Source organism: Hylobates moloch, unplaced genomic scaffold (genome assembly GCF_009828535.3).
Source record: "Hylobates moloch isolate HMO894 unplaced genomic scaffold, HMol_V3 SCAFFOLD_23, whole genome shotgun sequence".
NCBI lineage: Eukaryota > Metazoa > Chordata > Mammalia > Primates > Hylobatidae > Hylobates > Hylobates moloch.
The window spans coordinates 19,018,211-19,045,044 of NW_026652298.1; the positions used below are offsets into that span (position 1 = coordinate 19,018,211).

Consider the following 26,834-nt stretch of genomic DNA (forward strand, 5'->3'; position numbering starts at 1 on the left):
CAAAAAAAAATTTTTTTAAAGGTTATAAATTTATGAATATGTTGTTTCCAGAGTAGTTCAGTTATTTGGGGGAATAGATGGGAGAAAATGTGATTATATTTACATGATTTCTTTTTTTTCAGGTGACAGACTGGGTTGACCCATCGTTTGATGATTTTCTCGAGTGTAGAGGCATCTCTACTATTACTGCCACATCATTAGGTGTGAATAACTCAAGTCATAGAAGAAAAAATGGGCCTTCTACATTAGAAAGTAGCAGATTTCCAGTGAGAAAAAGAGGAAAACTATCTTCCTTAGAACAGATTTATGGTTTAGAAAATTCAAAAGAATATCTGTCTGAAAATGAACCATGGGTGGATAAATATAAACCAGAAACTCAGGTACTGAAAAGCATGCAGACATATCTACATAATTTAATTTCAGGGTGCATAAGGGTGGATGGGAAGCAGAGGGATGTACATTTTCAGATTTTTTACTCATAAGAATCTTTCTAAGTGTTAGAAAAAATTCTGGATTTTTTTATTTTCCAAGGCTCAGATTTTTCTCAATAGTTATTCTAAAGTTGTATGATTAGTTGTCTTAGATTTAATTTAATCCCAACATAGAATTGATCTTTTAAAAAATTTTTGTACTAAATGTAATACTACTCTCTACTGCCTTCTCAAAATGTATTTCTGAATTTTAAAAAATGTTATAACTGCAAACTTGCCAAAATTATCATACAGAGGTATCAACTTAAGAATATAATTTTTCCATAATAGTATAAAAATTCAAGTATAATCAGAAGGATCATTTTATTATATAGACTGTTACTGATTTGCTACTTCTTTTTGTTAATAATGCTTAGGTTTGTATGTGCTGATGTACCAAAAAATCTTCAGTTAAGAAGTTTTGTTTTAAATTTGAAATTTTTGTTGTAGCATGAACTTGCTGTGCATAAAAAGAAAATTGAAGAAGTTGAAACCTGGTTAAAAGCTCAAGTCTTAGAAAGGCAACCAAAACAGGTAACTAAGAAATGTGTTTTTAAATATTTTTTTTTTTTTTTTTTTTTGAGACGGAGTCTCGCTCTGTCACCCAGGCTGGAGTGCAGTGGCACCATCTCGGCTCACTGCAAGCTCCGCCTCCCGGGTTCACGCCATTCTTCTGCCTCAGCCTCTCCGAGTAGCTGGGATGGGACTACAGGCGCCCGCCACCTCGCCTGGCTAATTTTTTGTATTTTTAGTAGAGATGGGGTTTCACCGTGTTAGCCAGGATGGTGTTTTTAAATATTTAACATCAAATATTTTTCTGATTTACAGTGTGTTGTTAGAAGTTAAAGTTTTATGATGATTTTGCTCAAAATAGTCTAGATCTCCTCCAGTAGAAAGCTCCCTAGTGGGGCATGGTGACTCATGCCTGTAATCCTAGCAGTTTGGGAGGCCAAGGTGGGAGGATCACTTGAGCCCAGGAGTTCGAGAGCAGCCTGGGCAACATAGGGAGACTGTCTCTACAGCTAATTAGCTGGGCATTGTGGTGCATGCCTCTGGTCTCAGCTACTTGGGAGGCTGAGGTGGGAGGATCGCCTGAGCCCAGGAGATGGAAGCTGCAGTGAGCTGTGATCACACTAGTACACTCTAGCCTGGGCAACAGAGCAATGCCAAAAACCGTAAAAAGCAAAACAAAACAAAAAGTGAAAAAGAAAGCTTCCTGACTTTACTACTTCCAACTTGACTAAAAGACTCAGAGACTTTGAGTTTTTCCCTTTATTTGTAACTTTTTCTTTATGTCTTATTGTTAGCATAAAGAATCAGTAAACCAATTAGGGTACTAGTGTATTTAGCACATCAAATTATCTCAGGCTGAGGAAAGCAGGCAAATTACATGTTAGTTTCTCTACTAAATATAGCCAAAAACAGTCATTATTTATTTTAGACTGATATTTTTTGTTTCACTTCCTTACTGCACAATTACCTTGAACCCCCAAGGTAGAATATTCTCTCCTTCCATCAGTCTCGCTTTTTAAATGTTTTTATTTTGAGATTTTTCAAGCATAAAAGAAAATAGAATAATAAAAATATATATACAGAATATACTCATTGTTTGCCCCTTAAGTATTTTAAAGTAAATTATAAACATTGTGACATTTCAGTTAGACTTTTAGATACTTCAGTATGTCTCTGTGTTTTTTTTAAAAAAACGATTTTCCTAATTAATTATGCATACCATTATTCTCTCTAACAAAATTAACCAGGATGCCCTAATGCTGTCTAATGATGAATTCATATTCACGTTTCTGCATTTGTCCCCAAAATGTCTTTTGTAGCTGGTTTGTTTCAAACAGGATGTAATCAGGGATCACACGTTGCATTTGGTTGTCATATCTCTTAGGCCTTTTTTTTTTCCCTGAATCTAGTAATAGTTTACTAACCCTTTCTTTTCTCCAAGGCACTGACTTATGAAGGAGACCAGGCCGGTTGACTTGTAGAAGTCTCACACTGGATTTGTTAGGTTGTTTCCTCCTAATGATGATTAACTTGTTCTTCTGTCCTGCATTTCCTATAACCTGAAATTTTGAATCAAGGGCTTGATTAGACTCAAGTTGAACATTTTTGCAAGAATAAAAGTCATGTTGTGTGTTGTATAGGGTGTCAAACTGGAAAGTATTTGTGGTTCTCCTGCTGTCTTAAGTTTGGTCACTAGATTAAAGAGATGAAAGTCAAAAATCTTCATTGTAGAGTAACTTCCCCTCACAACTGGCACATAATCCATGGGGAGATACTGTAGCAGCATGTGAGTGCCCAGTTCTCCATCAGTCGTCCACCTAAGTGCTGTAGCTTCAATTTTTCAATCCTTGCCTGAATCACTTATTTTATTAGAGTTGTACAATAGTGACTTTCTTATAGTTCTGTTATTTCTACAGTTATTACTGGCATTTTTCTACAAAGAAAAGTTTGCCATCACTACCTAGGGTTGTTTAGTTACCTTGAAATACATTTTCAACTAGAAAGGCAGGATAAGTTTTGTATCTTTTCCTTTTTTAAAAAATAGACTTTTATTTTTGGAGCAGTTATAGGTTCACAGCCAAATTGGGTAGAAGGTACAGAGATGTCCCACATATGCCCTGCCCCCACACATGCATAGCCTTCTCCCTTACTAACCTTCCCTCACCAGAGTAGTACATTTGTTAAAACTGATGAACCTACGTTGACACATCACTAACACCCAGAGTCCATTGTTTACATTAGGTCTTTCCTTAAGTTTTCGACCTTGAGATGAAGGAGTTGGTGTTTCAGTTGCTTTGATGGTAACAGATCCTTCTCTTTTTTTTTCGAGAGAGAGTCTTGCTTTGTCGCACAGGCGAGAGTGCAGTGGCATGATCTTGGCTCACTGCAACCTCTGCCTCCTGGGTTCAAGTGATTCTCCTACCTCAGCCTCCCGAGTAGCTGGAATTACAGGCATGCGCCACCACACCCAGCTAATTTTTGTATTTTTAATAGAGACAGGGTTTCACCATGTTGGCCAGGCTGGTCTTGAACTCCTGACCTCAGGTAATCTACCTGCCTCAGCTTCCCTAAGTGCTGGGATTGCAGGTGTGAGTCATCACACCTAGCCAATCCTTCTCTCTTCAACCAGACTCCTTTCTTTCTGGCCTGTGGATCTAAACCTTTTGGTTTAGGGCTAAGATCATGAATTTAAGATGGATTTTCAGTGTCAGCATTGGTATTCCTCTGATGTTTCATGGAAATCTCATCTCTCGTCTCCGAATACAGATTTTTGGGCAGTCTATCTGACACACCTCTTATATCCAAGCTTTTTCTTATTGATTTGTTTTTGGTCAGCTCAGCTAATAGTTTTTATTTTTCAGTGTCCATTGTGTTTTCTCACTTAACAATACTCTGTCAGTATAAACATTATCATGTCATAAACCTACATTGGTGTTACTATTATTATTCTACCAGTTGGATAAACCTAGGTATATATGTACATATATATGTGTGTGTGTGTGTGTGTGTGTGTATATATAGACACGTATATACACGTATATATACGTATATACACGTGTATATACGTATATATGTATTGGGAAAAGTATTTTCTTTATGGTTTCAAAAGTTTTCCCCCTAAGGAGTTGGACTTTAATCATATACTCTATTTGTTTATTTAATTTTTTAGAGACAGGGTCTTGCTAGAGACGATTGCCTAAACTGGATTGCAGAGGTGCTGTCATAGCTCACTACAGCCTTGAACTCCTGGGCTCAAGCAGTCCTCCCACCTCAGCTTCCTGAGTAGCTGAGGACTACAAGCATGTGCCGCCACATCTGGCTAATTTTAAAAAAAATTTTTTTGTAGACATGGGGTCTTATGGTGTTGCGCACGCTGGTCTTGAATTCCTGGCCTCAAGTAGACCTCCCACATTGGCATCCCACAGTGTCAGAATTAATAGGCATGAGCCACACCATGCCTGGCCCAAATCACTTACCCTTTATTTTACAGAAGTTTCAGTGATGTCAGTAATTAGAAAACGTCTTTATTCAAAAAAATTGGTAAGATCTAGATTTATCAATGGGCAAACTAAATTTACTTTTCAAAATTTATTTTAAATATAATATACCAGATATTTGCAGAGTTTAGTTTTTCAGGACAGCTTCTTTCCTTCAAAATTCATTAAAACTCTGTTACAGTGTAGACAAATGGGATTAACAAAATTCTTCACGTTATAATGTCCTGATAAGAAACTACCTCCTAGTTCTCTTACTGGAAGGGAAACTTGCTATGTGGCTATACCCAGTCTGTCAGAAAACAGGCACTTAAGTATATTATTACATGAGAAAAATGTATAATACCTGTGCATAGGCCTCTTTTTCTTTGTAAAGAAGTGATCTGTCTGGTATTGTAGTTCTCATTATTCAAGGTAGTTATGTTCTGTAAAGTTGCTGAATTACCAAATAACCATTATTTCTAAGAAAAACACTAAATTAGGTTTTTGCAAACCTCTGGTAATATTTTTGTCAACCCATCAATATATAGCCTTGTTTTATATGTGTTTTTATTTAAAGTTATTTAATGTTCAGTCATGCTTCAATTACTGATGGGGATACATTCTGGGAACAATGTGTCATTAGGTGACTTCATTGTTGTGAGAATATCATAGAGTGTACTTAGACAAACCTCCACCTAGGCTATATGGTATAGCCTCTTGCTCCTATGCTACAAACTTGTATAGCTTGTTACTGTATTGAATACTGTAGGCGATTATAACACAGTGGGAACTATATGTGTAAATAAACTATATGTGTAAATAAACATACCTAAAGCATACCATTAAAAAGTACAGTAAAAAGGCCCCGGCCCTGAGCTTGGTGGCTCAGGCCTATAATCCCAGCACTTTGGGAGGTCGAGGTGGGTGGATTACCTGAGGTCAGGAATTCGACACCAGCCTGGCCAACATGGTGAAACCCCATCTCTACTAAAAATACAAAAATTAGCCAGGCATGGTGATGTGTGCCTGTAGTCCCAGCTATATGAGAGGCACAAGAATCACTTGAAACCGGATGACGGAAGTTGCAGCGAGCTGAGATCGTGCCACTGCACCCCAGCCTGGGCAACAGAACAGAGACTTTGTCTCAAAAAAAAAAAAAAGTTTGGTAAAAACATGGTTATAAAAGATAAAAAATGCTATTATACATTTATATAGGGAACTTACCATGAATGGAGCCTGGACTGGAAGATGGTTAAGTCAGTGAGTGTGAGTGGTTAGTGACAGTCTGAGGACATTACTGTGCACTGTTGTAGACTTTTATAAACATTGTACACTTAGGCTACACTAAACTTAAAAAGTTTTTTATTTAATAAATAACCTTCACTTACTGGAACTTTTTGTAAAGGCCACGTGAAGGACATTATGTAGCATTTTTACTTTATAAACTTTTAGATTCTTTCATAATAACACTTAGCTTAAAACACAAATAAATGGTATGGCTGTACAAAAATATTTTCTGTCTTTATATCTTTATAAACTTTCTTTGTATTAATTTAAAAAAAAATTTTAAGCGTCTTTTAACATTAGAAGTGAAGACACAAACACACCTATTAGCCTAGGCCTACACAGGATTAGGATCATTAATAGCACTGTCTTCCATCTCTACATCTCGTCCACTGGAAGGTCTTCAGAGGCAACAACACGTAAGGAGCTGTCATCTCTTATGACAACAGTGCCTTCTGCAGTACGTCCTGAAGGACTTGCCTGAGGCTGTTTTATAGTTAACTTTTTTTTTTTTTTTTTTTTTTTTGACAGAGTTTCATTCTCGTTGCCCAGGCTGGAGTGCAGTGGCGCGATTTTGGCTCACTGCAACCTCCACCACCCGGGTTCAAGCGATTTTGTTGCCTCAGCCTCCCGAGTAGCTGGGATTATAGGAGTGCACCACCATGCCCGGGTAGTTCTTGTATTTTTAGTAGAGACGGGGTTTCTCCATGTTGGCCAGGCTGGTCTTGAACTCCTGACCTCAGATGATCTGCCTGCTTCGGCCTCCCAAAGTGCTGGGATTATAGGCGTGAGCCACCGTGTCCGGCCAACTTTTTTTTTTTTAAGAACAAGTAGATTCTAGTAATAAAGATAGGCACTGTAAATACATAAACCAGTAAGATAGTTGTTTATTATAATTATCAAGCATTATGTATTACACATAATGAGATATACATGTAACACTTTTATACAGCACAGTAGGTGTGTGTACACCAGCATTACCACAAATGTGAGTGATGTTTTGCATTATTGTTACTAGGAATTTTTCAGCTCCATTATAATTTTATGAGACTACTGTTTATATGTGGTTCATCATTGACTGAAAATTGATTATCTGGCACATGACTGTATATTGTTGATCCATATAATTTGAACTCATGGTGAACAGCGCTATAAGTCATGCACTGCTCTTTTCAAAAGTGGAGCAGGCTCTCTTTGTCCAAGTACGTAGATTCTTATTAAAGGGAAACAAGCAAGAATTATAGCCTACCATTGTATGTAGGAAATCTTTTGATATTTCTGTAGCTTTAACTTTTTTTTTTTAAATCAAATTTACGGTGTGAGGGAATGTTACTGGGATCCGTAACCTCTAGTCTCTCGTTAGAGTCCTATCTCTGGTAAATATGTTTCTTTTTTTTCCTTTTTTTTGAGACAGGATCTCACTCTAATGTGCAGAATGGAGTGCAGTGGCACAATCTTGGCTCATTGCAGCCTCCACCTCCCAGGCTCAAGTGATTCTTCCACCTCGGCCTCCTGACCAACTGGGACTATAGGCGCACACCACCATGCCCAGCTAATTTTTTGTATTTTTTTGGTAGAGACAGGGTTTTGCCATGTTGACCAGGCTGGTCTCAAACTCCTGGGCTCACGGAATCCGCCTGCCTCAGCCTCCCAAAATGCTGGAGCTGCCGTGCTCTTCCCAAATATGTGTCTTAATATGCATTTCTGAAAGAATCTAATAACCAAACTGGGGTCTTTCCATAAGAATATTGTATTTGTATAACAGTAAATTATATCATCCAATGAGATGTCTATATTAAGTATAAATTTTGCTGGGAGCGGTGGCTCACGCCTGTAATCCCAGTGCTTTGGGAGGCCATGGTGGGCAAATCACGAGGTCAGGAGATCGAGACCATCCTGGCTAACATGGTGAAACCCTGTCTCTACTAAAAATACAAAAAAATTAGCTGGGCGTGGTGGCGGGCACCTGTAGTCCCAGCTACTCGGGTGGCTGAGGCAGGAGAATGGCATGAACCCAGGAGGCAGAGCTTGCAGTGAGCCGAGATCACGCCACTGCACTCCAGCCTGGGTGAAAGAGCAAGACTCCATCTCAAAAAAAAAAAAAAAAAGAATAAATTTTATGAGTTCTGGTAACCTCTAAAAATCTTTGTTTCAGACATCACCTCCCTAATTTAGCCAAAGTTTAGTATTTGGCTACTAAATAGTCCTTTGGAGGGACATAATGCAAAAATTGAGAAATTATCAGAAGCGGAATTTAGAGTTGAAGAATTAAGATTCTCTTGTTTCCATATTTGCAGATGTTTTTGTATGGAAAAGGGGGGAAAAAGGCAATTTAAAAAAAAGAAAAAATAAAGCTGGTTTATTCCAGCAAGCATTATTATGAAGTTTAATGTGCTTATATGAGACATTCAGCAAATATTTATAGAAGTAAATAATATTTAGAATGAAAAGTCAGAAATAATATTCTAGCATTCCAATGATTTTGGTTTTTAATTGATATTTGTATTTGATTTTAGGGTGGATCTATTTTATTAATAACAGGTCCTCCTGGATGTGGAAAGACAACGACCATAAAAATACTATCAAAGGAGTATGGTATTCAAGTACAAGAGTGGGTTAATCCAGTTTTACCAGACTTCCAAAAAGATGATTTCAAGGGGATGTTTAATACTGGTAAGATTTGCTGTGAAGGTAGTGGAAGTAGTGGGGAAAACCTGTGCTTAAGGGAGCTTTCAGATAAAGCTCTATGAGTGCATTTTTTCCCATACATCTCGCTTTCAGAGGGATGGAATTTCACAGACCAGGTGTGATGGCTCTCACATGGGAGGCTGAGGCAGGAGGATTGCTTCAGGCCAGGAGTTAAAGACCAGGCTGGGCAACATACAAAGACCCTTTCAACATACAAAGACCCTGTCTACAAAAATAAAAAAATTAGCTAGGTATAGTGTTGTGCACCTATAGTTCTAACTACTCAAGGGGTGAGGTGTGAGGATCACTTGAACCCATGAGTTCAAGGTTGCAGTGAGCTATAGTGGTGCCATTGTGCTCCAGCCTGGGCAACAGAATGAGACACTGTCTCAAAAAATAAATAAATAAAAGTTATTTCAGGAGAAGGAAAGAAAGCATGTCTCCAATGGAAGAGAATGGAACTTTTTGAAGATTAAGTCTTAACTGTTTTGTTAACATATTCTTCTGTTTGCATTATTTATCTACTTTTTTTCTAAGATCTGGCTAGGAGGTTAGACAGTATTAACTAAGATATTTTATTTGTTAAATCAAGCCTTAAGATGTGTTAAAAAGAACTTGCCCCCCAACAAGATAGCTTAGATCAGTAAGTACCTGTTAGAACAATATCAAATGAAAGCAAAAGGCAAAGATGTCTTTGGAATTTGGAAGGAGGCCTTAAGATAACGATTTAAAAATTGATAATAGTAACAATTTTATTTATTTATTTTTATTTTTTTTGAGACAGAGTCTCACTCTGTCGCCCAGGCTGGAGGAGTGCAACCTCTGCCTCCCAAACTCAAGCTATTCTTATGCCTCAGCCTCCTGAGTAGCTGGGATTAGAGGCATGTGCCACCGCATCCAGCTAGTTTTTGTATTTTTAGTAGAGATGGGGTTTTGCCATGTTAGCCAGGCTGATCTCAGACTCCTGGCCTCAAGCGATCCACCTGCCTCCGCCTCCCAAAGTGCTGGGATTACAGGCGTGAGCCACCATGCGTGGCAATAGTACCAATTTAAAGATGTAATACGTTATAAGTTCATGCATATGCTTATGTACCTTAGCACTTCATTTTTATCTTTCATAGTTTTCCATATTGCAATTCTAGGTGGTGAAACTAGGGATAGCCAAATCTCCTAGGCCATTTTGAAGGGAAAAGTGTTCTGTAGAAGGATAATTTTATTTTAATGTGGAGTGTTCCTCAAAATCCCTTCTCTGGACTCTTCTTTAATGCACTCCCTTGTGCTACTAGTATCCCATCCTGCTGGGGCTTTTACTGTTTTCTTTATTATTATTATTACTATTACTGTTTTTTTTTTTGAGATGGAGTCTTGCTCTGTCGCCCAGGCTAGAGTGCAGTGGTTTGTCTCACTGCAAGCTCCGCCTCCTGGGTTCAAGCAATTCTCCTGACTCAGCCTCCCAAGTAGCTGAGATTACAGGCACCCACCACCATGCCCGGCTTATTTTTGTATTTTTTAGTAGAGATGGGGTTTCACCATGTTGGTTAGGTTGTTTTCGAACCCCTGACCTCAGGTGATCCAACCACCTCGGCCTCCAAAAGTGCTGGGATTACAGGCGTGAGCCACCACACCCAGCCCATTATTATTATTATTTTTTTAAGAGACAAAGTCTCACTATGGTGTCTAGAATGAACTTCTTAAGCGTTTAAGGGATTCTCATGACCCAACCTCTGGAGTAGCTGGGACTACAGACGTGTGTTCCTGCATCTGGCTTTTACTGCTTTCTAAATAGTAGCATTACTTTTGACAGTGTGATAAGCTTTAACTTAAACAGTCTTCAATATGAAACATGTCTTCAGAGAGCTTCCCTCATTCTCAAGTTCACTAATCAGTTATTCTGTTTTTGTTGTTAAACCTTTATCACTCCAGCCTGACCAACATGGAGAAACCCCGTCTCTACTAAAAATTCAATAATTAGCCAGGCGTGGTGGTGCGTTCCTGTAATCCCAGCTACTCAGGAGGCTGAGGCAGCAGAATCACTTGAACCTGGGAGGTGGAGGTTGCAGTGAGCCAAGATTGTGCCACTGCACTCCAGCCTGGGCGACAGAGCGAGATTCCATCTCAAAACAAACAAACAAACCAAACCCTTATCACTGAAGGTAATTCATTTATAGGCTTGAACTCATTTAGAGATTCTTCATTGGGTAGGCCACAGTCATAAATATTTTTACCAATTATATGAATGTTATACTGACAGCTGTGTTCTTAGGTCAGTTAACTCCGTATTACACAGGGTCGCACTCTGTCACCCAGGCTGGAGTGCAGTGACACAATCTTGGCTCACTGCAACCTCCGCCTCCTGGGCTCAAGCTATTACCCCCCAGCCCCAACCCCCACCTCAGCCCTGCAAGTAGCCAGAACTACAGGCACAAGCCTCCACACCTGGCTAATTTTTGTATTTTTTTGTAGAGACCGGGTTTCACCATGTTGCCCAGGCTGCTCTTGAATTCCTGAGGTCAAACGACCCACCCACCTCGGCCTCCCAAAGTGTTGGGATTACAGGCATGAGCCACTGCGCCTGGCTACATGTTGACTCTTGTCTTTTGAAAGGAATATCCTATTTTAAATTTAAATGATTTTTCCTAATTAGGAAACAGTCAACAGTATTGTGAGATGCATCAAGTATGTGTGTGTGTACATACAGATGTATAATATTAATGTATATAATTTGTTGAAAATAAAAGTGGTTATGTGTTTCCTTTCAGAATCAAGCTTCCATATGTTTCCCTATCAGTCTCAGATAGCAGTTTTCAAAGAGTTTCTACTAAGAGCGACAAAGTATAACAAGTTACAAATGCTTGGAGATGATCTGAGAACTGATAAGAAGATAATTCTGGTTGAAGTAAGGACAACTTTTAAAATCATTTTTTTTTTGAGACGGAGTCTTGCTGTGTCACTGTCACCCAGGCTAGAGTGCAGTGGGCGCGATCTCAGCTCACCGCAAGCTCCACCTCCCAGGTTCGCGCCATTCTTCTGCCTCAGCCTCCCGAGTAGCTGGGACTACAGGCGCCCGCCACCACACCTGGCTAATTTTTTGTATTTTTTAGTAGAGACGGGGTTTCACCGAGTTAGCCAGGATGGTCTCGATCTCCTGACCTCATGATATGCCCGCCATGGCCTCCCAAAGTGCTGGGATTACAGGCGTGAGCCACCATGCCTAGCCTAAAATCTTTTTTTTTTTTTTTGAGACAGAGTCTCACTTTAACCCCTAGGCTGGAGTGCAGTGGTGCAGTCTTGGCTCACTGCAACCTCCGCCTTCTGGGTTGAAACAATTCTCATGCCTCAGCCTCCCCCGAGTAGTAGGGATTACAGGAACCTGCCACCATGCCGGCCTAATTTTTGTATATTTAGTAGAGACGGAGTTTTGCCACGTTGGCCAGGCTGGTCTCGAACTCCTGACCTCAAGGTAATCTGCCCGCCTTGGCCTCCCAAGTGCTGGGATTACACATGTGAGCCACCACACCCAGCCAGCTTTTAAAATCTTGCTGCAGTTATTGACTAAACAATTGTGAGATATATCTTACATGATAACGTTAACTGTCTCTATAGTAGTGATATTGGTAAAATACAACACAAAGGCTTTGTAATAGTAGAAACCTAAAGTCTCTTTTAGTAAACTTGAATGGAATAGCTGTAGGATAAGGAATGTTATAAATTTTAATGATTTAAGTATAGAAAAACAAAAGAGAAATTTGGAAAATTGCTTCCTAGTGAAAATACTGTAACTGGAAAGCAACCCTAAGAAATTTTGTCTAAAAATTGGGATCCCCATTGATGTATATTACTGTTTGGGTTATCATCTATTTCATGTTTCCTTTCACTTCTATGAAAGTTCTGTTTAAAATACATTGAATAAATATATTTTTGCCTATCTCAATAAATATAAATTTGAAAAATAAATTTGCAATGGAATAAATCTATACTATTATTTATTTTTTATTTTCAATAGGATTTACCTAACCAGTTTTATCGGGATTCTCATACTTTACATGAAGTTCTAAGGTAGGTTTCAGTGAAGTATTCTAAAACTTCAAATTAAATGAGAAGTGGCTTAAATTTCAACATTGCTGTATTTTGTTATTTTAGGAAGTATGTGAGGATTGGTCGATGTCCTCTTATATTTATAATCTCGGACAGTCTCAGTGGAGATACTAATCAAAGGTTATTGTTTCCCAAAGAAATTCAGGAAGAGTGTTCTATCTCAAATATTAGGTAAGAAAGAAATTTCTGCTTATAAAGGTCTCATACATATTATATGTCTCATACATATTATATTTTTAAATTAATCATTTAACTGCTATCTTTCTTTATAAAACTTTTAGTTTCAACCCTGTGGCACCAACAATTATGATGAAATTTCTTAATCGAATAGTGACTATAGAAGCTAACAAGGTAAGTCTCTGATTAATTAAACCTTACTGATAATTATAGAAAGCCTAGCTTAAATAATATTATGTAAACTGAAGGAGTATTATTTTAATTTTTTAGAATTAAAACATTTTATTATACTCATAAGGCATGTCATTTTAGCAAATATAGGAAATACTGATTTTAAAAATCTTTAACATTTTTCTATTAAACTTTCACTTTCACATTGAGGTAAATTTTTTCTTTGCTTGGTTTACTGTTCTAAATTGTGTCTATCAGCAAGAAAATGTTTTTTGGCATGTAGGTATGGTAGTTATCAACAATTCAACTCTTCCTGTTGTCCTGTTGTCACTTTTTTATTTTCACATTTTTTTAAATTGTGGTGAAAAACATGTATCATAAAATTTATCATCAGCCATTTTCAAAGATACACTTCAGTATTGTAAAGGCTATTTACATTCATATACAGCTGTTGTCACTTTTTTTTTTTGGAGACAGGGTCTCACTCTTTTGCTCAGACTGGACTACAGTGGCATAATCATGGCTCACTGCAGCCTCGACCTCTTGGGCTCAAGTGTTCCTCCCACTTCAGCCTCCCAAGCAGCTGGGACTACAGGCTGGTACCACCATGCCTGGCTAATTTTTTAATTTTTTTTAGAGACAGAGGCTCCCTGTATTGCCCAGGCTGGTCTTGAATTCCTGGCTCAAGTGATCCTCCCTCCTCGGCCTCTGAAAGTGCTAAGATTTCAGGCATGAACCTCTGTGCCCAGCTTCTTTTCACTTTTAGTACGTCATTTTTTCTATATTTCAAATCAAGATGATGTTAAAAACTGATGGACCTTCTGCTCCCAGCGTCATGGTTTTAGGGAATCCTGTTGGTATAAATCAAGCAAATCTTGCATGAAACATAATTTTTGTTGCACTGCTAGGACCACGGGAACTGAGGGAAATCTCCAAGGGAGAGGTTGTTTTGAGGATTAAACACGTTAGTGTAGAGCACCTAACAATAAATAACAGATATTAATAGTGAAAAATGAGAAACAAACTGAGTCCAATAATATAGGAAGCAATTACTGTGATGAATTATTATGCCATTAGTGTTTTGAAAATATTTAATGGATCAGGTGCAGTGGCTCCCACCTGTAATCCTAGCACTTTGGGAGGCCTAGGCAGGTGTATCACCTGAGGTCAAGAGTTCGTAGGCCGGGCACGGTGGCTCACGCTTGTAATCCCAGCACTTTGGGAGGCCGAGGCGGGCGGATCACGAGGTCAGGAGATCGAGACCACGGTGAAACCCCGTCTCTACTAAAAATACAAAAAATTAGCCGGGCGTGGTGGCAGGCGCCTGTAGTCCCAGCTACTCGGAGAGGCTGAGGCAGGAGTATGGCGTGAACCCGGGAGGCGGAGCTTGCAGTGAGCCGAGATTGCGCCACTGCACTCCAGCCTGGGCGACAGACCGAGACTCCGTCTCAAAAAAAAAAAAAAAAAAAAGAGTTCGTGAGCAGCCTGACCAACAGGCAAAACCCCATCTCTAATAAAAATACAAAAATTAGCCGGGTGTGGTGGCAGGCACCTATGATCCCAGCTACTCAGGAAGCTGAGGCAGGCGAATAGCTTGAACCCAGGGGGTGGAGGTTGCAGGGAGCCGAGATTGTGCTACTTCACTCCAGCCTGGGCAACAAGAGCGAAACTCTGTATCCCAAAAAAAAAAAAAAAAATTACCTGGGCATGGTGGTGTGCTCCTGTAGTCCCAGCTACTCAGAAGCCTAAGACAGGATGATCACTGGAGCCTAGGAGTTTGAGGCTGCAGTGATCTAGATGACATGACTGTAGTCTGTCTCTAAAAAAACATCTACATTCTCTACTATAAGCATGAGAACTGCAAATTGAGCCATGGTGCATGCCTGTAGTCCCAGCTACAAAGGCTGACAGCAGTGGGAGGATTGGTTGAGCCTGGGAGCTCAAGACCAGCCCAGGTGTGATATAGTAAGACCTTGTGTCAAAACAAAATTTTTTTTTAGTGAATTGATTAGTTCAAGTGACTCTGGTTTAAAAAAGAGGAAGAAATAATTGGTGTAATTGTGGCTTTTTCATCCTCACCAGACTGTATAATGTGTTGAAAACCCTAGTAAAGGAATTTTCATGTAAATTTCATAAATTTGTTAGATTATTTTGTGTATATTTAATTTTATCACATTCTGTTGCATTTTGAGGGTTTTTTTGTGTGTACACATATATGTTGTTATATATCTGTGTGTACGTAGTGAGATAGAGTAAAAACTTCAAAATACAACCTGGTCAAAGTGAAAAAGTAAAATAATACAGTATTTAATATTTCCTGAAAGTATACCTTAAACTGTAATAAGTCATTGAAGCTTGTACCATTCATAGACCAGTGTTTAGCATGAAGGCTTTTTAGTTTTTTATTATTATTTTAAGATAATTTTTTTTTTTCTTGCTCTTTTGCCCAGGCTGGAGTGCAGTGGCAAGATCATAGCTCACTGCAGCCTTCATCTCCAGGTCTCAAGTGATCCTGCCATTTCAGCCTCCCAAGTAGCAGGGACTACAGGCGCATGCCACCATGCCCAGCTAATTGTTTTGATTTTTTGTAGAGATAAGGTCTTACTACCTTGCCTAGGCTGGTCTCAGACTCCTCAGCTCAAGTGATCCTCCTGCCTCAGCCTCCCAAATTGCTGAGATTATAGGAATGTGCCACCGTGCCCTTTTTAGTATTTAAATTTAAAAGAATCTAATTTACTTTAATTAAGTTTAGAAAATAGGTTGGGGTTTTTTGTTGTTATTTTTAAGAAATACTTTTTTTTAAATTTAATTTTCTTATTTTAGAATGGAGGAAAAATTACTGTCCCTGACAAAACTTCTCTAGAGTTGCTCTGTCAAGGATGTTCTGGTGATATCAGAAGTGCAATAAACAGCCTCCAGTTTTCTTCTTCAAAAGGTAACTATGGAAGATACAGTCATGTGGCATTATATAGGTGACTGACTTAATTCATTCAATGAAATCAAACATTTTAACTTACATTTGGTCTATACCTATTTATCCTTCTTTATTATTGAGACAGTGGCTTAAAATTAAATATATGCACATGCATACATACCCTTCCATGAATATGTCGTAGTATATATCCTTGTTTCTGTTTGAGATAGTTTACCTTTCAAAGTTAATTTAGAACGAGATTTCCTGGATAAAAATTCTGCCTCTGCCACTTACCAGTTATATAGGCCTATGCAAGTGACTCTTATCTTTGTGTGCCTCTGTTTTCTCACCTTTTATGTGAGCACTTACCTCTTAGGGTTCTATGAAGAATATGTGAGGTGATACTTATAGAGTGCTTCTTACAGTGCTTGATTCATATTGTGTTCAATAAATGGCCAACCATTAATCAGTTTAATAATACTGTGCTGATGTAGGTTTACTTTTGAAATTATTATTACTTAATTTTGAAACGGAGTCTCGCTCTGCCGCCCAGGCTGGAGTGTGGCATGATCTCAGCTCACTGCAAGCTCCGCCTCGCGGGTTCATGCCATTCTCCTGCCTCAGTCTCCTGAGTAGCTGGGACTACAGGCAGCTGCCACCACGCTCAGCTAATTTTTTTGTATTTTTAATTGAGACAGAGTTTCACCGTCTTAGCCAGGATGGTTGCGATCTCCTGACCTCGTGATCCGCCCGCCTCGGCCTCCCAAAGTGCTGGGATTACAAGCGTGAGCCACTGCATCTGGCCTGAAATTATTTTTATAATAATTTATGAGATATGTTTAATAAATTTATTTCCTGTTAATATTAAAAAGTATAAATTTATGAGATTATATTTAATAAACTTACTGTTAATATGTAGAAAGATGTTAAAAGATAGTTTCACTAATGGCAGTGAGTTACATTTTTACTGTAATGATCATAGTTTACTGCATAGTCCTCCTTCAGAAGGCATTTAGCAGACTACTTAATGCTTAACATTGACAATTGACATCAAAGAGTGGGCCAGGAACTATGTTAGCAATTATGTTTTTTTCATTTAATTCTCATATCAACCTGATGAGATAGACAGTACTTTGATTCAAATCCAGATCCTGTGCTCTTTCTGCTGTTCGAGGTAGCTTTTAAGCCATGCACTCTTCAGTTCTAAATAGCAGACTTACAAATGAAACTTGGGGCAGGCATGGTGACTCATGCCTGAAGCCAACAAGGTGGGTGAATCACTTGAGCCTAGGAGTTTGAAACCAGCCTGGGCAACATAGCAAGACCTTGTCTCTACAAAAAAATTAAGGAAAAAAAATAAAAACCCAAGAAATTTGATCACATGCATATTCATAAATTGGATACTCTCAACATCAATAGAGAGGTTGTTAAACATAGATTGCAGAACCAGACTGCCTGGATTCCAGTCATTCACTCACTGATGACCTTGAGCCAATGACTTCACCTCTGTATCTCATTTCATTAACTGTCTAATAATTGGTCAGGTGCAGTGGCTCTCGCCTGTTATCCCAACATTATAGGAGACTGAGGTGGAAGAAAGCTTCAACCTCAAGAGTCTGATACCAGCCTGGGCAATATAGCGAGGCCTCATCTCTAATTAAAAATATATATATATAGCCAGTATGGTGGTGCATGTATTCCCGGTTACTTGAGAGGCTGAAGTGGGAGGATCACTTGAGCCTGGAGGTTGAGGCTTCAGTGAGCTATGATTGTGCCACTGTACTCCAGCCTGGGTGATAGAGCTGGACCCTGTGTCAAAAAAAAAAAAAAAAAGGCCAGGCATGGTGGCTCATGCCTGTAATCCCAGCACTTGGGGAGGCCAATTAGTGTGGTTGGGAGGTCGTGACCAGCCTGGCCAACATGGTGAAACCCCATCTCTGCTAAAAATACAAAAATTTAGCCGGGCATACGCCTGTAATCCTAGCTGCTCAGGAGGCTGAGGCAGGAGAATCACTTGAACCCAGGAGGCAGATGTTGTGGTGAGCCGAGATCACACCACTGCACTCCAGTCTGGGCAACAGAGCGAGACTCCATCTTAAAAAAAAAAAAAAAAAAAATTCTCCCTTCACAGGATTGTTATGAAGATTAAATTCATATGTATCACATGCCAAGAACAGTACCTTGCACATAACACGATGAGAAACCAAGGCGATGTGACTGTACAGGTTGAATATCCTTTATTTGCAATTTTTGGGAATAAAAAGATTGCAGATTTTTTTTAGATTTTGGAATATTTGCATTATACGAATTGAAAATCCCTCATCTGAAAATCTGAAGTACAAAGTGCTCCAATGAGCATTTCCTTTGAGCATCATGTTGGCACTGCAAGTTTCATATTTTGGAGCATTTTGGAGTTTGAATTTTTGGATCAGGAATGTCATCCTATATTAGAGATTGTGCTATTGTGCATGTGAAAGTTTGAAATCTGCATTATGAAATAACTTTCAGATAATACTTTATTCCATTTTAATGTTAGTAACCCAAAGAGGATTCTGACTCAGTTAATGTCATTTATAATTTTTGTTTATTAGGAAAACATATTTTAATTAGAATATTTAGTGTAACTATATCTGAAGTGTTCTTAGTTTTAATTTTCATATTTTAATTTAAATATTGTCACTTGGATGTATATTATTCAGGAGAAAACAACTTATGGCCAAGGAAAAAAGGAATGTCTTTAAAATCGGATGCTGTGCTGTCAAAATCAAAACGAAGAAAAAAACCTGATAGGGTTTTTGAAAATCAGGAGGTCCAAGCTATTGGTGGCAAAGATGTTTCTCTGTTTCTCTTCAGAGCTTTGGGGAAAATTCTATATTGTAAAAGTAAGAAATTTTTACATTTTTAAAATCTGTTGGATATCACATAGTCTTAAAATGGAAATAAAATGTCACTTTAAAAAAAATGTCACATATTTTGGTTCTGCTCTAAGAATTAGAGCTAGGTCAGATACTGTTTGCCTAGGCCTAAGACATAGTAGGAAATCAGAATATTTTCTGACCATAAGCAGGATTAAAAGTAAAAACACGCTATTGCAGGCCATATCCATGTGTGTAAATCTTTAAAATTATAGTTTGCTGAAGGTAAGACTTTTAGTGGCAAGTGTTGGTAGCCTAAAGCCCTCTTAACACTGGCCTCCAGCCAACGAGCCTTAGACAGATTACCAAGTAGTTTAAGGTTTCTTTCAATCCTCTTGTATTTCTAATTTACAAGCTTTCTGTCTCCCCAACCAGAGATGTTTATTGCCTTTTCTGTCTTTTTTGATGACTCTCCCCCTCAGTTCTTTCACTCCCTATTGCCCATTTTAGTGTCCCAAATAGTCCCTCCTTTTGATAGCAAATGCCTGTTTTCCCTCCTTTTGATAGCAAATGCCTGTTTCCCAAATAGTCCCTCCTTTTGATAGCAAATGCCTGTTTTCTTTCCTTTTCCTAAAGGAAAGAAATTGGGATTTCTAAATGGAAATCTTCATACCATTTGTGAAAAATGGGCATCACTTAGGTGGCAGTGAGGACACTCCTCTGTTACTGGATCCTCTTACTTTGAACCTAAGTGACTATTCCCACCTGATTCTTTTCTTTCTCTCCTTTTTTTTTTTTTTTTTTTTTTGAGACGGAGTCTCGCTCTGTCGCCCAGGCTGGAGTGCAGTGGTGCAATCTCGGCTCACTGCAAGCTCCGCCTCCCGGGTTCACGCCATTCTTCTGCCTTAGCCTCTCTGAGTAGCTGGGACTACAGGCGCCCGCCACCACGCCCGGCTAATTTTTTGTATTTTTTAGTAGAGACGGCGTTCCACCGTGGTCTCGATCTCCTGACCTCGTGATCCACCCGCTTCGGCCGCCCAAAGTGCTGGGATTACAAGCGTGTGCCACCGCGCCCGGCCTCTCTCCTTTCTTTTCCTCCCCAACATACGTTTATCGTCTCTTCCATTAGTGAATGGAATTCGTATTCTTTCGTGTAGAGAGCAACATCTTCCTACATGGTAAATAAAAGAGTAAAGACCACTGTACTGAGATGAGAAACCAAGGGAAGAAAGCAACCCAAAGCTGAAAAAGGTGAAATGGGAGTGCATTAGGAAATGGAATATTTTAAGTCTAGAGAAGCCATAATCTAAGCATCAGAATTGTTAATTTAGTTCTTGCTAATATGGAAAAAATAGATGCTTGCTTCCAGTTGTTTTTTATTTATTTATTATTTTTTAACAGTTTGCTTACTATGTTGGTATTATATGTCTAAAATTTTCAAACTCTTCAAATGAGAGGTGCTATATAATTATAAAGAAGGTATTATCTTTAATAATTCCAGAAATTTTTTATAGGAGCATCTTTAACAGAATTAGACTCACCTCGGTTGCCCTCTCATTTATCAGAATATGAACGGGATACATTACTTGTTGAACCTGAGGTAAGTTCTTTAATGACAGTACAGGTTACAAAGGATATATTATTTGTGTGCATATATATTTGACCATTGCATTTTTACCAAATTTATGTATATATGCTTCTTTTTATAGGAGGTAGTAGAAATGTCACACATGCCTGGAGACTTATTTAATTTATATCTTCACCAAAACTACATAGATTTCTTCATGGAAATTGATGATATTGTGAGAGCCAGTGAATTTCTAAGTTTTGCAGATATCCTCAGTGGTGACTGGAATGTAAGACCATTTGACTTAAAATGTTTATGTTTATAGTATTTCCTTAGAATTAAGAAAAGAAAGTTTACTTTTATCCCTAATTGTCTGATATTATTTTATGTGACTCTTCTTCATAACTATGCTAAAGTTAATGTGACCAACTCAGTGTTTATAATGAAGCTTCAGTAGCAAATCTGATTTTTCTGCTGATAATATAGCACCAATTGTTTCTAAAGTTATTTTCTTTTTTTTTTTTTTTTTCTGTGTGTGTATAGAGACAGGATCTCACTATGTTGCTCAGGCTGGTCTCAAATTCCTAGACTCAGACAGTCCTCTCACCCGAGCCTCCGAAAGTGCTGGGACTACAAGTGTGAGCCACCACTCCTGTCTCTAAATTTTCTGGTTTTGTGTTATGGTGGTTTTTTTTTTTTGAGAAGAGGCTCTATCCACAGCTATGTTACCCAGTCTGGTCTTGAACTACTGGGCTTAGGGGATCCTCTCCTCTCTGCCTTCGAAGTAGCTAGAAATACAGGCACACACCACCATGCCCAGCTTCTTTTCTTTTTTTTTTTTCGAGACAGTATCTTACTTTTTTGCCCACACTGGAGTCCATTGGTACAAACACGGCTCACTGTAACCTTGACCTTCTGGGCTCAAGCGATCCTCCAACCTCAGGCACTCCCCCGTCGAGTAGCTGGGACTACAGGCAAGCACCACTATCCTTAGCTAATTTTTTTTTCTTTGTTTTTAGAGACAGGGTTTCACCATGTTACCCATGCTGGTCTCGAACTCCTGAGCTCAAGCGATCTGCCTGCCCTGGCCTCTCAAAGTGCTGGGATTACAGGAGTGAGCCACCATGCCCAGCCCCAGCTTATTTTCTGATTTTAAAATTAATACATACTCAAAATATGACAACCATTAAGAAGTAGATACAAGAGAAAGAACTGTACATGTTGCTATACTTTCTGCTAGTTTTTAAAATTTTCTTTTACATATTTGAAACTATTTACCATAAAGTTTGTATTTTGTTCTTAACATCTTAACACTGCCCTTACCAGTACAACAGCCACCAACCACATGTAGCTGTTTACATTTCAATTTAATTAAAAATTCAGTTCCTCAGTCATACTAGCCACATCTCCAGTACTTGATAACTGCATGTGGCTGATGGCTACTTTATTGAACAGCCCAGATACAAAACATTTCCATCATTGCAGGACGTTCTGTTGGACAACACTGTTTTGATATGTTAATATTTCTGTGTGTTATAAATGTTAAAATAAGGCCGGGCTCAGCGGGTCACACCTGTAAACCCAGCACATAAGGAGGCCGAGGCAGGTGGATCACTTTAGCTCATGAGTGCGAGACCAGCTGGGGCAACGTTATGAAACCGCATCTCTACAAAAAATACCAAGAAAATTGCTTGGGTGTAGTGGTCCCAGCTACTCAGGAGGCTGAGGTGGGAGGGTGGCTTGAGCCTGGGAGGCAGAGGTTGCAGTGAGCTGAGATCACGCCACTGCACTCCAGCCTGGGCAATAGAGCCGGACCTTGTCTCAAAAAATTAAAAAATTGAGATAGCAGTAATAAGTAAAATTAGGAAAGACACAGAAAAACCATTTATGATACAGAGCTTCATTACTCAGCAGTTGAATTTGCTTAACTTTTAAAATAATTGTTTCTTTCTTATTTTGAAATTTTCCAACCTATAAATAAATTAAAAGGATAGTACAATGAGCCAGGAGCGGTGGTTCCTGCCAGTAATTCCGCACTTTGGGAGTCCAAGGCAGGAAGATCACTTGAGGCCAGAAGTTTGAGAACAGCCTGGGAAACACAGTGAGACCCCATCTCTAGAAGAGATTTTAAAAATTAGCTAGGTATGGTGGCATGCACCTGTAGTCCTAGCTACTTGGGATGCTGCGGTGGGAGAATCACTTGAGCCCAGGAGTTTGAGGTTATAGTGAGCTGCGATCGTGCCACCACACTCCAGGCTGGGCAACAGACTGAGACGCTGTTTTAAATAATAATACAAAATAGCGAAAAGAGTATAATTGACTTGTTTGTGACACCAAGGATAAATGAGGTAATGGATACCCCATTTACCTTGAGGTAATTATTACACATTGTATGCCGGTATCAAAATCACTCCTGTAATTCATAAATATATATAGCTACTAGGTACCCACACAAATTAAAAATCTGAAGAAAAAAATGATAGTACAATGAATAGCTGCATATCCTTAACTTTTGTTTGGCAGTTTGCATATTTTGCCACTTTTTCTTAATCTCTCTATATATTTATATATTTGTTTCTGGCTGAATAATTGGAAAGTATTAGTAATTGCGAACATCGTGACACTTAAGCAGCATAAGGACATTGTTCTATTACAACTACCATAGCATTATCATACTCCATTGAAACTAAAATATAACTAGTTAATATAACTGGCCTCCCAAAGTGCTGGGATTACAGGCGTGAGCCACTATGCCCAGCTGCATGGTCATATTTTAGTTTCAATTATATTTTAGTTATATTAGCTAATTAGTTACATAAACTAATTAGTTATATAATTAAGTTAACTTTCCAGAGAAACTTGACACTAATCTAGCAATATATTGTCCTTATTCAGATTTCCTCATTTGCCTCAAAAATGTATTCAAAGTTGTTTCCCCCACCCCTGTCCAAGATCCAGTCAGGGTTTACACATTTAATTTGATGGATATGTCCCAGTGGAATTTGCTTTAGATAAATTTATAATGCTGTTATTTATAGGGCTGTAGTGATGTTGAAGAAAGTGAACACATAGAAAATATGGTTAGTATTTTTGTATTTATCAGGAATATCAGTAATGCTCTTTTATAAATCTCTTTTCTTTCACATCTTGTCTCATTTGTTAGACACGCTCTTTACTCAGGGAATATAGCACATCTATAGCTACGAGAGGTGTGATGCATTCCAACAAAGCCCGAGGATATGCTCATTGCCAAGGAGGAGGATCAAGTTTTCGACCCTTGCACAAACCTCAGTGGTTTCTAATAAATAAAAAGGTAAAAAAAAAAAAAAAAGAATTCTGTACTTTCAATATGTGAACTTTATGGTACGTGAATTATAACTCAAAACAGTTATTTTCTTTAAAACATAACAAAGGAAAAAATATTTCATTTTTAATAAAATAGTTGCTAAGGTCCACAATTAGATTCTGAGTTTTTATAAAACATAAAAAGGTGACTCTTAAATGCTTATACAATTTTTTAAGGGAAAAAAAACCATCAAAATTTGAAAACATTAGTTCAGTTTTATTGAAATCAAAGCATAGTTACATTTTATTTTATATTTTTTTTTTTATTTTTTGAGACGGAGTTTTGCTCTTTTTGTCCAGGCTGGAGTGCAATGGCATGATCTCGGCTCACTGCAACCTCCGCCTCCCAGGTTCAAGCAGTTCTCCTGCCTCAGCCTCCCAGGTAGCTGGGATTACAGGCACCAGCCACCACGCCTGGCTAATTTTTTGTATTTTTAGTAGAGACAGGGTTTCACCAAGTTGGCCAGGAGGTCTCGATCTCTTGACCTCATGATCCTCTCGCCTCGGCCTCAAAGTGCTGGGATTACAAACGTGAGACACCATGCCCGGCCGTATTTTTTTTATTTATTTATTTTTTATTGAGACAGAGTCGTTCTATTGCCTAGGCTGCAGTGCAGTGGTGCCATCTCGGCTCACTGCAACCTCCACCTCCTAGATTCAAGCAATTCTCCCACCTCAGCTTCCAGAGTAGCTGGGATTACAGGCATCTACCTCCATGCCCAGCTAATTTTCATATTTTTAGTAGAGACGGGGTTTCACCATGTTGGCCAGGCTGTTCTTGAACTCCTGACCTTAAGTGATCTGCCCGCCTTGGCCTCTCAAAGTGCTGGGATTATAGGCATGAGCCACTGTGCCCAGCTGCATAGTTATATTTCAGTTTCAATTAAAAACAAACTTTAGGGCCAGGCATGGTAGCTCACACCTGTAATCCCAGCACTGTGGAAGGCCAAAACAAGAGGATCACTTGAGCCCAGGAGTTTGAGACCAGCCTGGGCAACATAGTGAGATCCCATATCTACAAAAAAAAGAAAAAAATTATAAATAAACCCTAGTTCAACCTGAGAATGCTGATTGGAAAATAGAAATCCCTAGTATATAAAATTTCAGTTAGGCAGGAGGAATGAGTTTTTTTTTGTTTTTTGTTTTTGAGACGGAGCCTCGCTGGCCAGGAGGAATAAGTTTTAAGCTCAAGAGATACGTTGTATAACATGGTGACTATTAATAACAATGTGTCATGTATTTGAAAATCATGGCCGGGCATGGTGGCTCACGCCTGTAATCTCAGCACTTTGGGAGGCTGAGGCGGGCAGATCACGAGGTCAGGAGATCGAGACCATCCTGGCTAACACGATGAAACCCTGCCTCTACTAAAAATAAAAAAACAGCCGGGTGTGGCGGCATGCGCCTGTAGTCCCAACTACTCTGGAGGCTGAGGCAGGAGAATGGCGTGAACCCAGTCGGAGCTTGCAGTGAGCTGACATCGCGCCACTGCACTCTACCCTGGGAGACAGAGCAAGACTCCATCTCAAAAAAAAAAAAAACAGAAAATCACTAAAAGAGTAGATTTTAAGTGTTCTCACCACACACAAAAAATATATGTATGTAAGGTAATGCATATGTTAATTGGCTCGATTTAGCTATTCTACCATATATACATATTTCAGAACACCATGTTGTATACCTATAAATACATACAGAGCTTGTCAAATTAATCAAAGAAAGGAGAAGAAATCTTGGCCTTGCCTGTATGTAGACAAGGTATTCACCTAATGTGTTCTTACTCTCCACAGCTAAAAATGTAGATGATTGAATTATTTAGAGGTAAAAAATTGGTGGCACACAAGTTGAAAACAAAATACACAACAGAGTTTTCAAAATGAATTGCCAGTCTTTAAAAATCAGACTAATGATTAAAAGTCAGATATGAATTTCGGCTGGGCGCTGTGGCTCACACCTGTAATCCCAGCACTTTTGGGAGGCCGAGGCAGGCAGAACACGAGGTCAGGAGTTCGAGACCAGCCTGACTAACATGGTGAAACCCCATCGCTACTAAAAATACAAAAGTTTTCTGGGTGTGTTGGTGCGCTCCTGTAATCCCAGCTACTCAGGAGGCCGAAGCAGGAGAATCACGTGAACCCGGGAGGCAGAAGTTGGAGTGAGCCGAGATCATGCCACTGCACTCCAGCCTAGGCAATAGAAAAAGCCTCCATCTCAGAAAAAAAAAAAAAAAGTTAGATATGAATTTCTAGCTTCAGAATTTCTGGAATCTCCTGGTTTAAAAAAAAAAAAAAAAAAAAAGGCCAGGTGCAGTGGCTCACACCTGTAATCCGAGCACTTTGGAAAGCTGAGGTGGAAGGATCACTAGAGCCCAGGAGTTTGAGACCTGCCTGGGCAATATGGTGAAACCCCACCTCTATTAAAAAAATAAAAAAATTAGCTGGGTGTGGTGGCACACACCAAGAGTTTGAGACCAGCAATATAGTGAGATCCCATATCTACAGGAAAAAGAAAAAAATTTTTTTTGTTTTTCCTACCTAGTCCCAGCTACTTAGGAGGCTGATTTGGGAGGATTGCTTAAGCCTGGGAGGCAGAGTTTGCAGTGAACAATGATTGTGCCACTGCACTCCAGCCTGGGCAACAAAGTGAGACCCCCATCTCTGAAAAAAAATAAAAGGAAAGTGAAGTATAACACTGGCTCATATTTCTGGGTAGCAGCAATCACCTCGCCATGTAGCATCTGCCCCTTTGAGATGAGAGTAGTAGGCATCACTGTCCCCAGCTGGTTCATTCACTTATATTGCCTGCTTGACTTCTGTAATATCTGAATTCATGACCCCGGACTGGGTCGTCTCTGAGATGTCTCCCAGTTCTAAAATCATACAGCTGAAAATTACCCTGTAATTTATTACCTAGGACATTTTTTCCAGCAGATTTCTTGGAGAATTTAATGACTTCTAAGCAATTTGTATCTCATTGACTTGCTTTGTCTTTTATAGCATATACATTAATTTTGCATTGTAGCTGCATATAAATTATCTAAGACTGTTAGCTTCTTGAAGGCAGGGATTGTGCTTTTCTCTTGCTCAACATAACACTGTGTTGACTAAAGAAAACAAATTATTTCATTGAAAAATATTTTCCTGTATTTTGTGATGTGTGTGCTCATAAACAATTCCTTTGAGTTTTAAATTTGGTTTTCTTATACATTCAATGTCTTTTAAAAATTCTTGGCCGGGCGCGGTGGCTCACGCTTGTAATCCCAGCACTTTGGGAGGCCGA

At 38.9% G+C, this 26,834-nt stretch overlaps 1 protein-coding gene across 10 annotated transcripts in view; it reads left to right on the forward strand.

The window, feature by feature from the left end:
- Positions 1-26,834, forward strand: part of RAD17 (RAD17 checkpoint clamp loader component) — a 46,966-nt gene that overhangs the window by 4,126 nt on the left and 16,006 nt on the right. For all 10 annotated transcript variants that reach the window (XM_058434167.1, XM_058434172.1, XM_058434168.1 and 7 more), the window contains 12 exons: positions 123-380; positions 921-1,004; positions 8,260-8,416; positions 11,191-11,327; positions 12,435-12,487; positions 12,572-12,697; positions 12,808-12,877; positions 15,698-15,809; positions 18,488-18,670; positions 20,158-20,243; positions 20,353-20,499; positions 23,374-23,523. In XM_058434167.1, coding sequence (XP_058290150.1) covers positions 123-380; positions 921-1,004; positions 8,260-8,416; positions 11,191-11,327; positions 12,435-12,487; positions 12,572-12,697; positions 12,808-12,877; positions 15,698-15,809; positions 18,488-18,670; positions 20,158-20,243; positions 20,353-20,499; positions 23,374-23,523 — 1,563 coding nt within the window. The remainder of the gene's footprint in view (positions 1-122; positions 381-920; positions 1,005-8,259; positions 8,417-11,190; positions 11,328-12,434; positions 12,488-12,571; positions 12,698-12,807; positions 12,878-15,697; positions 15,810-18,487; positions 18,671-20,157; positions 20,244-20,352; positions 20,500-23,373; positions 23,524-26,834) is intronic.